The 12,377-nt window shown below is 50.7% G+C and overlaps 1 protein-coding gene across 1 annotated transcript in view; it reads right to left on the minus strand.

The window, feature by feature from the left end:
- The window catches only part of GTSE1 (G2 and S-phase expressed 1), a 33,323-nt gene that overhangs the window by 4,118 nt on the left and 16,828 nt on the right, over window positions 1-12,377 (minus strand). Inside the window, exons 7-9 of the mRNA XM_017529452.2 lie at window positions 11,254-11,634; window positions 5,363-5,435; window positions 1,893-2,111 (exon numbers count right to left, since the gene is read on the minus strand). Of these exons, the coding sequence (XP_017384941.1) occupies window positions 1,893-2,111; window positions 5,363-5,435; window positions 11,254-11,634 (673 nt within the window). The remainder of the gene's footprint in view (window positions 1-1,892; window positions 2,112-5,362; window positions 5,436-11,253; window positions 11,635-12,377) is intronic.

The following is a 12,377-nucleotide window of genomic DNA, read 5'->3' on the forward strand; positions in this document are numbered from 1 at the left end:
AAAAAAAAAAAAAAAAAAATTCACATGTCAATGAATGGCTTTTTTTTTGAGATGGAGTCTTGCTCTGTTGCCCAGGCTAGAGAGCAGTGGTGTGATCTTGGCTCACTGCAACCGCCACCTCCCAGGTTCAAGTGATTCTTGTGCCTCAGCCTCCCAAGTAGTTGGGATTACAGGCATGAGCCACTGAGCCAAGCCAACAAACAGCTTTTCTACAACACATGATCACAATCCTTCCTCCCTCCCTCCCTCTTTTCTACAACACATGCTCACAATCCTCCTTCCCTCCCTCCCTCCCTTCCTTCCGGCAGTCTCGGTCTGTTGGCCAGGCTGGAGTGCAGTGGCATGATCTCAGCTCACTGCAACCTCCATCTCCCAGGCTCAAGCAATTCTCCCGCCTCAGCCTCCCAAGTAGCTGGGACTACAGGTGCACACCACCGCGCACAGCTAATTTTTTAGTAGAGACAGGGTTTCACCATGTTGGCTAGACTGGTCTCAAACTCCTGACCTCAGGTAATCCACCCGCTTCGGTCTCCCAAAGTGCTGGGATTACAGGCGTGAGCCACCGCGCCCGGCCACAGTGGGCTCCTGCCTCCTCCCCGGGGTGTGAACGTACATACATCTATGAAGACCTTGCACAGCTACTGTAAACTGCATTTCCCTGACACTAGTGAATCTGGTCTCTCCCCAGAGCTTGTTAACCATTTGGGCTTATTCATATCCTTCACCTGTTACGTTGTTTCATCATCAACCATTTATGTTGACTTCATTTATGATCATTTTAGCCAAAAATAAAAACAGGAGATTTAAATGTCAACACTGTTGATGGTGGCAGGCGGCTTTTCACTCCCTGGGTTTTAGCAGTGACCAAGGTCTCCTGCACTAAGCGTGTTCACACAGTCTCCCAGTGTTTAACTTTTTTCTTCTTTTGTTACATTTAAGTCTCTTAAGTTATCTGAAATTTTTTTGTCCATGATCTAAGTTAGATCAGATTTAATTTTCTTCCAGACAGATAACAATTTGTTTTTAAAAATATTTTTTCTTAGAAATAAAAACTTCATAAAAATAAATCTATATTCGTAAGATAAATCACTCTACAATTTCCTCTTGTAGGTATTATTTCCTATTATGGCTATTAAAATGAACTGAGAAACCTTCCATCTTTATTTATGTGTAGGCTGAGACAGTTAACTTTACACATTAGCATGATGTGTTTCAAAGGTTATGCACGACTCAGGTGTGACTTCATCGGAGTCAGGTGCCTTTTCCAATCCTGAATCATTTCTGAGCTCCAACTATGGCTTCCTTCATGTGTCCCCGGGCCAATTCAGATAACTTGTAAATTTAATTTTACTTTTTTAGAGATGGGGTCTCGCTCTGCCCCCAGGCTGGAGTGCAATGGAACAACCTTGGCTCACTGCAGCCTCAACCTCCTGGACTCATGTGATCCTCCCACCTCGGTCCTCCAAATAGCTGGTACTACAGGTGCACACCACCACACCTGGCTTATTTTTGTATTTTTTGTAGAGATGGGATTTTGCCATGTTGCCTAGGCTGATCTCAAACTCCTGAGCTCAGGTAACTGCCTGCCTTGGCTTCCCAAAGTGCTGGTATTACAGGCATGAGCCACCAGACCGGCCAATAACTTGTAAATTTTAGAAAACCATGAGATTTTCAAACTGATTATCAGAGAAACACATGCAGTATTTCCTTGAAATACCTTTAATTTCCTCTCTGTATGCTCACGTCTATTGCATTTTCTCTTTGCAATTATAAAAAAAACTTTCCAAATATTATTTACATCACTAAAACCTGGAGCAAGGCAAAAACAAAAAACAAAAAAAACCCAGTATGTCAAGCATTAAGACCAACTTCTTACCACCTTCATCTCTTACCTCATTGAAGAGTTCTTGCGGGGCTCAGAGTAAAGTCTCCGAGCTGGTGCACACAAGGGCGAGGCCACAGCCCTGGGCATGGTTTTGGGGGTCATCGGTGGAAGGCCAGAGAAGCGCCGGCTGGTGGCTGTGGGCAAGGCTGACGCACGCCGTGTGCTCAACAGTCTTTGTGGTGCTGGCCCAGGTGAGCATTTAACGGGGGTGCTGTGGACGGTGACCCTGACAAACACAACATCAGTGTTGTAAGCTGAGATGACATAAAAAAGTAAAATGTAATCATTCAGGCTGTGCTAATGCAGTGCTGAGTGCTATGGTCTCAGCCCAGAAGAGCCAAGCCAGCGAGCCTGTGTGAGCTGTGCTCTCCGGGGATGGGCCCCCAGTTGCTACCAGCCCACCCTAGCGTGGGCTTCAGGCTCCCAGTGGGAATACCTTCACCACCGTTCCTCACAGGTAACTCAAAGAAAACCGATCAAATGTGATCACACTTTACAGATGCCACCATTAAATGTTGCTTCACAGGAAGTTCAGAAGAGACTGAGCAAATCACGTTTTGGTGGTGTCACAGGTATTGCCATAAGAAGTCAGAGCCACAGCCTGTCTGGTGGGCCAGCAAATGGGGGAGCAGGTCTCGCTGCACGCCCACTCATTCCTAGGCTTCAGGTCACCTGAAAACTGTGAATGCAAATGAGTGAAGAGGGAGCTGGGCACGTGGTCCTCATGCCCCTCACTCCCTGGCAGTACCTGTGGCTCAGGCTACCCATGGATCTTGCCTATCTGTTGCTTTCTTATGTTGCTGTTGATGAAGAAGAGGCTGAGTCAACTGTCATTTGCTGTGGACTGAAGGTCTGTGTCCCCCAGATTCATGTGCTGAAATCCTAGCCCCCAAGGTGATGGCATTAGGAGGTGGGGCTTTAGGAGGAGGTTAGGTCATGGAGGCAGAGCCCCCAGGAATGGAATCCATGTCCTTATAAAAGAGGGCACACTGGCGCATACCTGTGGGCCCAGCTACTCAGGAAGCTGGGGTGTGAGGATCACTTGAACCCAAGATGTAGAGGCTACAGTGAGCCATGACTGCACCACTGCACTCCAGGTTGGACAACAGAGCAAGACCCTGTCTCAAAAACATAAATAACCATAAAAGCAACTTGTTCACCTCTCCCCCAGTGAGGACAGAGAGAAGGTGGCACCTGTGAATCAGGAAACACGCCCTCACCAGACACCAAATCTGCAGGTGCCACAATCGTGGATTTCCAGCCTCCAGAACTGTGAGAGACAAACGTGTGTTCAAGCTGCCCAGGCTATACAGGGTTTGTTACAGTAGCCCAAAGGCGCAGAGGCGTTATTTTAAAATAAAACGAGTCAAGGACATCCCACTGCCATGGCACCCACAGGAGGTCGGAGAGACCCATCCATTGCTCTATTCTGGGAAATTGTTATGTTCTTCAAAAGGAGCCTGAAAACATCAGACTGACTCTAGCCTATTTTTTTTTTTTTGAGACAGAATCTTGCACTGTTGCCCAGGCATGAGTGCAATGGTGCGATCTCGGCTCAGCACAACCTCCACCTCCCAGATTCAAATGATTCTCCTGCCTCAGCCTCCCGAGTAGGTGGGGTTACAGGTGCATGTTATGATGCCCAGCTAATTTTGTATTTTTAGTAGAGACGGGGTTTCACCATGTTAGTTAGGCTGGTCTCAAACTCCTGACCTTGTGATCCACCCTCCTCAGCCTCCCAAAGTGCTGGGATTACAGGCGTGAGCCACCTGGCCTACTATAGCCTATTTAAATGAAAAGAAAAAAAAAAAAAAAAAAAGCAAAGAGCCTGAAATCAACAGAGAAACAATCACTCCAGAAAGCACCTGTGGGAAGGACGGTGCTGTTCACTCAAGCTGCTGCTCTCTGTGAAGTTCTGGGATCCCCAGCCTACTACCTTTATTGCTAAGTTCTGGCAGCCTCACCATAAATTCCAGTGAAAATAAAAATTCTGACAAATGTTAATTCTCAAAGTTACCCTGGGTGAGGTGAGGAAACTGAGGCACAGAGAGGCAAGTGAGGTGGCCAGTGGCTGCCTGGCTGTGGTCTTTGCTCTTCACCACCACACGTGGGAGGGATGGCAGCTTAGCACAGCACCATGCATAGATGAGGGACTGACTGATCCGACCTCACAAAGCGTGTTCCGAGCTCACACAGGAGGAAAGTAAAGTCCAGGGTCATCAAAAGACTTGCAAGCGGCCCCAGGCTGGTCTGCAGCAGAGCCAGGAGCACCCTCTCTGGTGTTCTAGCCCAAGCTTACTCTGCCCACTCCACCCCAGAGAGGTCCAGAGCAGTGCCCGCCCGGTCACATGCTGGCGCCAGAACCCCACGCTGGTCTGGGGGGGTCTGAGTGTCCTTCCTGCTGCCCACACCCCAGCTCCACACAGGAGAATGGGGTGCACACAGGCTACAGGGCGTCAGTGCGAGCTCTCCTGTGCTGAGCCAGTATCCGAAGAGCTGCAGTGGGGGTTGGGACGGTGGTGGCGGGGGCTGCCGCTGAGCAACTCCTGCTCCGGCCTTGGCAGCACGTGCCTGTGCACGTTTGCACATTTTCTTTTTTTTTTTTTTTTTGAGGAGTCTTGCTCTGTCAGCAGGCTGGAGTGCAGTGGCACAATCTCAACTCACTGCAACCTCCGCCTCCCAGGTTCAAGCGTTTCTCCTGCCTCAGCCTCCTGAGTAGCTGGGACTACAGGTGCGTGCCACCACGCCTGGCTAATTTTTGTATTTTTAGTAGAGATGGGGTTTCAGCTTGTTGGCCAGGATGGTCTTGATCTCTTGACCTCATGATTCGCCCGCCTCAGCCTCCCAAAGTGCTAGGATTATAGGCATGAGCCACCGTGTCCGGCTGCATGTGCACATTTTCTTACTGTCTGTGGCATCTGCTATGCTGAGCTTGGGCCATCCCTACCTGACATGAGGAAATGCTGAGCTTGGGCCATCCCTACCTGACATGAGGAAAAAGGTCAGGAACACTTGAGGACTTATACTGACTCAAAGAAGAGGAAGTGGTGGAGCTGGGTCGGAATCACTGTGCCACGCCAGTGCTCTTCAACTGTGGCACATGTCAGTCACCTGGGAGCTTTAGAAAATCAAGCTGCTGGGCTCCAGCCTAGACCAACTGAATCAGAACCCCTGGGGTGGGCTGGGCACGGGCAGTCCTAAGAGCACCGAAGGGGCTTCTGCTGTGCAGCCTGGCATGGCAACCACGCCAGTCCAGGGCTGGGAGCCGCTGTACTGCAACACGGAGGTCTCAGATGTCTTAAGTCCGCAGTAGATCTGAAAGGGGCTGGCACACATCAGGAGCTCACCCTGCACTGAACAGACTGGCACAGAAGCCAGACGCACAGGCCAGGCTGCAGGGTTACCAAATGCTTAAGGTTAGCAGACGCATGAGTACGCTACAGCAATAAAGAGAGGAAGCAGACCGACCTCACTCACCTGCCAACTGATGAGCATGACTGCAGCCGCTGTGCCCGAGAGAGCTTTGGCGTTGCCCTGTCTGGGGAGTCACCTAAGACCAAGAAAGGAAGTGTGCAATCAGGCAAAGAGATCGGGGGACGCCTAGTGTTGAGGAATCTTCACCGAATGGGCAATTCTCCTCCAATATCTCCACTGTCCCAATTTACAGTGCAGGTGGCACTGGCTCAGATGAGTCCACCAAGGGCCACCCTGCCACAGGCAGGCGTGTGAGAGGCACTCACCCCCACACAGGGACCCCGGCCCACGCAAGGGCTCTGGTCTGACGGATGGACGAAGAGGACAGAGAGGAGCCCGCCTCACTGCACCGCCCCAGCCTGGCTGCAGATCCCCTCAGGGCCGAGCACGACTTTCACAGGAAGTCTCCTTGTCAGATGGCACCTGCACGTGCCAGATACGTGCCCACAGGAACGACACTGCAGGGGCTCAGGTTCCCAGGCAAGTCCAAGAGAGCCCACAAATGCCCTCATTTTCCCCACCATGACATTACTGGATAATAATTCATTACACCGTTTGTGCTGTTTTAGTTGGCAAAGCATTTCCATGTGTATGTTCTCATCTGATAATCACAACGGGCTGCAAAGCAGGCTCAGAGGGCAAAGGGGTCACCAGTTACCGAGCGAAGGCCCAACACAGGCTCCAGATATCCAGTCCCACCACTACCCCCTCCAAATACTGGCTCCGTGTGTACTGGCTCCTCCTCCAAATACTGGCTCCGTGTGTACTGGCTCCTCCTCCACTATCCTGGCTCTTTGAAAATCCCAGTATGCACCTGAGCATCAGCACATGTGCCCCAGGCCTCCAAAGCCTCAGGCAGCAGGACCCCCTTGGAACACCTTGCTATGTCTGGAAGCCATGGGGAAAGAGGCTGACCCTCAGAGCCCCGTACTCCAGCACCAAGAGGGAAGGGTGGGGTCTGGAGCTCAGACCTCTTCTACTCAGGTGCTCCCAGGAGGCCGGGCGAGGGTCCAGGCTGCTACCTCCGCAGGCCGCCCCCTCTCTCTGGCAATACCACAGTTGCTGCTGGGCCCTCCACCTTAACAAGCCCACGCCCGCCTCCTGCCCCTGCACCCAAGCTCCTGCCCCACGTCCCTGCCTCTCTTCAAAGCCAGATCTCCTCAAAAAGGCTGCCTGCACTTACAGTTCCTCTCTCCTGTTCTTTTTTCTTTGAGATTGAGTCTCACCCTGTCACCCAGGCTAGAGTGCAGTAGCACGATCTCGGCTAACTGCCACCTCCACCTCCTGGGTTCAAGTGATTCTCTTGTCTCAGCCTCCTGAGTAGCTGGAATTACAGGTGCACGCCACCACCATGCCCAGCTAATTTTTGAGACGAGGTTTCACCATGTTGGCCAGCTGGTCTTGAACCCCTGACCTCAAGTGATCACCCTGTCTTGGCCTCCAAAAGTGCTGGGATTATAGTCATGGGCCACCTCCCCAGCCTCTCCTATTCTTTTAAAAATCACCTCTATCAAAGTGATTCATGCACAGTTTTTAAAAATGAAGGTCAAAGTTTTATGAGACAAACAAGCCTCCTGCCACACGCAGCCCTGCTTCCAACTTCCAGCTTGCTGGCAGCTTCCTACCATGTCTACCTTCACACATTTCTAAATCACACTCACATTGCTACCTCTGTATTCTTCAAAAACTCTGTTACAAGAGTTAAGAACGTCCCCCTCACACCTCCCCACTGCCCCACCTGTGTGTTCACCCCGGCCCTGGAGATGCACGCAGCTTGCTCGCAGCTGAGCCAAACGGGCTCCCACCCTCTCCCCACCTCCACTTCCTGTTTGTTTTTTCTTTCTTTCAGAAAACAAGGTCTTGCTCTGTCACCCAGGCTGGAGTGCAGTGGCATGAACTCCTGGGCTGAAGCAATCCTCCTGCCTCAGCCTCCCAAGTAGTTGGGACTGCAGGTACACAGCACCATGCCTGGCTAAATTTTTTTGAAAATTTTTTTGTAGAATCAATTAGCAGAAGTCCTGTGGCATCAGGCAGCCCAACAGCCAGGACACCAGCCAATAACCCTGCAAACGTGGTCAGGAGAGACAGGGCAGACGCACGTCCTGGCTCCAGGCATTCAGGCAGGAGGCGAACACTGCTGAACACTCCTCCACATGGCCTGGGCCAGCAGGGATGGCCCTGCAGAACCCACCCAGTCATAGCTCCTGTTTCTTTTCTTCTTTTTTTGAGATGGTCTTGCTCTATCGCCCAGGCTGGAGTGCAGTGGTGTTGGCTCATTGCAACCTCCACCTCATGGCTCAAGTGATTCTCTTGCCTCAACTTCCCCAGTAGCTGGGATTACAGGCGCCTGCCACCACGCCCGGCTAATTTTTGTATTTTTAGTAGAGACAGGGTTTCACCATGTTGGCCAGGCTGGTCTGAAACTCCTGACCTCAGGTGATCCGCCTGCCTCAGGCTCCCAAAGTGCTGGGATTACAGGCGTGCGCCCCCGCGCCCAGCCCACAGCTCCCGTCTCTGCATACTCCGCTCTCTGTTGTTGAAACCTACACTTACGTCTCCAGCGGTGGCTTCTCCCCTGAGCTCACAGCCTGCTCCACCCTACAACTGCAGCCCAGGTGGGGCCTTGACTCTGCCCTCTGCTCTCCTATCACAAAAGCAGTGGCACCCAGGTTCCCACCAGAACCTCAGGACCACTCCAGTCCCTCTCCACACTGCCACATGGGCCCTAAGCTACTAGAACGTCAGGCAGACCGCAGCGCCCCAGCCTCCTCCCCAACACAGTGAGGCGAGGTCCGCACTGCCCTCGACACCTCGCTCCTGCCGAGACTCTGCTCTTCCCTCCGCAGAAGGAGCTTCTGAAGGTCAAGCCACTGCTCAAATCCCTTGCATGCAACGTCCTCCTGCACTGACGCTACTCCAGGGACCACTCTGGTCACGGGGTGCTCTGCGAGCCAGCCTTGGGCTGCCCCTGTCTTCATCTCTCCTCATCCTGCCCCTCAGTCACTGACTTCATTTGCCAGTTTTTGTTCAACAGCTACTTTCCTCTTCTTCTCACTAAGACATTTCAGCTGGTGAGGAATAAAGACAACGTATCCTAGCATCCTGTGCAGGGAGGAGTGGTGATCAACAGGACATCAACGCAGTGACAAGGACAACTTGCAGTGAGAGTCCTTGACAGGTGGGGATTTGCTCTTCACCTGGTGTGAGGGCCGGAGCCAGTGCCGCCACACTAGGCCACGAGGATGACAAGCTCGTCACGGCAATACAGGAAGGGGGAAGCCTGGGTTGCTGACACTGAGGAGTACCGACCAGCTCTGGCATGTCTACATGGAATCTCATCCTGACCACAGCGGCTGCACTCCCACCGCTCCAGCCCCCATGCTGCTCCCAGAGCCTGCCATGCGCCTTCGTGCCCCAGGCCCTCTGCACTTGCTCTCGCTTCTGCCTGGAGTGCCCCCCTCGAGCTTTCCTACCGCTCCCTCGTTCTCCTGGTTCAGATCCCAGTCGCGTGTCGCCTCCAGACCATCTTCACCAAAGAACCACCTGAGGCAAATCCCTCTCCAAACACGCCAGCCCCAGGACACCATCTTCTCTCAGTTGCTGCATTATACTAGGATCTGAAGGCCTGCTCATCTGATAAGATTTCATGTCTTTTCCTATTAAACAGAAATTCCATGAGCATAGGTCTGTCTTATCATGATGTCCCTTGTTCCCCAAAGCATTCCAGCACAGAGGAGACACTGAGCAGAACAGCTTGTTCCTACAGCAGGCCTCAGAATGCCTGTACCGGCCGGCACAGAACTTAAAATCCTCAAGCACCCAGAGGGCAGATCTACCTGACAGAGGAGGCCAGGGCGCTCCTCTCACCTTAAGTCAGCTCTGAGAACTTTCTGCACCGCACACAATTGAGTAGTTCATGGAAACTTTACCCTCCCCCGCACCACTGGCCAGACCTCAGCTGGGGCCGGTGCCTCACTGACTGGAGAAGGCAGTGCTAGAGCTCAGGAGGCTGAGGAGGCTAGAATCTGAGGGACTGAAACTAGAGGAGGGGCCACTTTGACAGAATGAACTCTAGGAACCCAAGGGGAGTCTTGAGGCTCTGGCGGAGCACCAGGCTGTGCACGGGTGCAGGGCAGGACTCCACAGGTCAAGAGAAGAGCAATTACTAGGGAGCAATGAGCAGAGCTTGCAGGGCTGAGAAGCTGCCATCCCACAGCAGCCGGGGCGCAGGGGCCTCACGGGACACTCGGGCCTGCAGCAGAGACCTCGGACAGGCCGACGGTGGCAGGAGGCAAAACCACCCCAAGGGAGAGGCTATTCTAGACCCACTCCTTCGAAGCACAAAAAGCAGCCTCCAACAGATGATCTGCAATTTAACTGCCTGCCAAGCCCAACCCAACTCCTCAGAGAAGGACAACAAAATCCAGACATTCAAAAGTGTAAACCTGACAATATCCAAAAACCAAGAAAAAATTGTGAAAATGTAGAGGCTGGAAAATGAGGCCAAAACCAGGAAACAAAATTAGTCAATAGAAACAGACCCTTAAAACAACCATTAGTAATTTGCTCACGAGGATCTAAAGGAAAACGTAAGTACCGTGAGGAGGAATAAGGGGAAAATATGTTAGAAACGAAAAGTTACCTGGATGGATTTCACAGTTAGGCACTGCAGTAGAAATGACATCTGACAACAGAAACTACCCAAACCTCAAGTCAATGAAAAAGGCTGGGCCAGGCGCGGTGGCTCACGCCTGTAATCCCAGGTACTCTTCGAGGCCGAGGGGGAAGGGTCACTTGAGGTCAGGAGTTAGAGACCAGCCAACATGATGAAACCCTGTCTCTACTAAAAACACAAAAAATATTGGCTGGCTCTGGTGGCGCAGGCCTGTAATCCCAGGTACTCAGGAGGCTGAGGCAGGAGAATCACTTGAGCTCAGGAGGCAGAGGGTGCAGTGACTGAGATCATGCCACTGCACTTCAGCCTGGGTGACAGAGAGAGACTCTGTCTCAAAAAAAAAAAAAAAAAAAAAAAAACCCAAAAAAAAAACAAAAAAAAAAATCAGAGACAAGAAAAAAAAAAAAAAAAAAAAAAAAAAGGCCGAAATAAAAAACAGATCAGAGCTTCAGCGACCTGTAAGACAACATCAAGAGGCCTGAAATCAATGTGATTAGAGTCTCAGGAAATAGAAAAGAAAGAGAAAAAGATATCTGAAGAAATAATGGCCAACCTTTTCTAAATCTGATGAAAACAATCAACCCACAGATCAACGAAGCCTAAGAAGCCCACAGCAGGATAAACCCCAAAAAAAACCACCTCAAAGCACGTCATAATCAAACTGCTGATAGTAACAATAAGGAGAAAACCTTAAAGCAGCCTAAGAGCACCCTGGGAATGCACGCATAAGACATTCTGGGAGCCTCCACGGACACCCTGAAGACAATGTGGACGAGAAGACAGTGGGTCACACCCGAAAGCACTGTTGGAGGGAAAAGCTAAAAACACCATCACCGCAATCAATAATTGTTTAAAATTTTAAATGGAAGTTCTGCAATATTTTAAAGACAGATTAAAATGTATCTATAACTTGTCCGGGTGTGGTGGCTCACGCTTGTAATCCCAGCACCTTGGAAGGCTGAGGCGGGTGGATCATGAGGTCAGGAGATCGAGACCATCCTGGCCAACATGATGAAACGCTGTCTCTACTAAAAATATAAAAAAAATTAGCTGGGGTGGTGGCGCATGCCTGTAATCCCAACTACTCGGGAGGCTGAGGCAGGAGAATCGTTTGAACCAGGGAGTCGGAGGTTGCAGTGAGCTGAGATCACACCATTGCACTCCAAGCCTGGCGACAGAGGGAGACTGTTTCAAAAAAAAAAAAGTATCTATTACTCACCTAGAGAAAACTTAGGAATTTTAAATTGATTTGCAGGAGTAGGCGTAACCTTTGTCTTGGAATTTAGATAGGAATCTCGCCGTCTTATGCTTCTAGTTTTATTCAGTTGAGAAGATTCTGACAAGGTGGAACTGGAGTTTGGCCATTGGCTTCCACCCTCCGGAGTCTGGGGGTGGGTGAGGGATGCTGACAGGGGCACCGTGGGCTGCTCTGATGCCAGCTCAGAAACGTCGGCCCCCTTGGCTTGCTGGGAGGATGCCCCCACAGGGCCTGCAGGCAGAGCCGGCCGCAGCACAGTGGGTCCCATTCTGCCTGACTTGCTGATGTTTGGCAGAGGCCGGGAGCTGTTTGCAGGAATACTTGTACCTTCACTTGATTTAGCTAGAAGAGTATATACACAAGATCACATTATTTTACGCTATTTAACACACACACACACACGTTACGCTGTCTTTAGCATCTCTACCTTAAACATATGACACATCAACAATATTCTACAGGACCATCAGGCAACGTCATCAAACACAGGACAGCCCAGAGAGCTTGTAGCTTAGCCGAGTATATTCTAAGGTACTTATTCTCAACGCAGTGACTAACATGCACATAAGCAATGCATAAATTCGAGCTGTCCTATCTTCGATGATTATGTTGGCAGGAGAAATCTATGCTAGTTGAGCAGATGGAAGGGACAGTCTAGTCACATGTCTCACCTGTCTGGTCACAGAGGTGGGCAGGGAACAGGGAAAAAAGATACAATCGTTACTGGTTGATTCCTTTAAAATTATAAGGAGGCTGGGTCATATTAACCATAAGCACTATTTAAAATAGAAAACCAGATAAACTAGGGTAATAAATACTCAGCTACCAATATAGTCAGACGATCTGGTAAAGGATTCTTAAAGAAAACTTTAGGGCCAGGCGTGGTGGCTCATGCCTATAATCCAAACACTTTGGGAGGCCAAGGCAGGCAGATCACTCCAGGCCAGGAGTTCAAGACCATCCTGGCCAATATAATGAGACCCTCCTCTCTACAAAAAAACACAAAAATTAGTTTTGCGTGGTGGCGTGTGCCTGTAGTCAGCTATTCAGGAGGCAGAGGTGGGAAGGTCACTTGAAACTAGGAG

This window comes from Cebus imitator, unplaced genomic scaffold, assembly GCF_001604975.1.
Source record: "Cebus imitator isolate Cc_AM_T3 unplaced genomic scaffold, Cebus_imitator-1.0 Scaffold59, whole genome shotgun sequence".
Lineage (NCBI taxonomy): Eukaryota > Metazoa > Chordata > Mammalia > Primates > Cebidae > Cebus > Cebus imitator.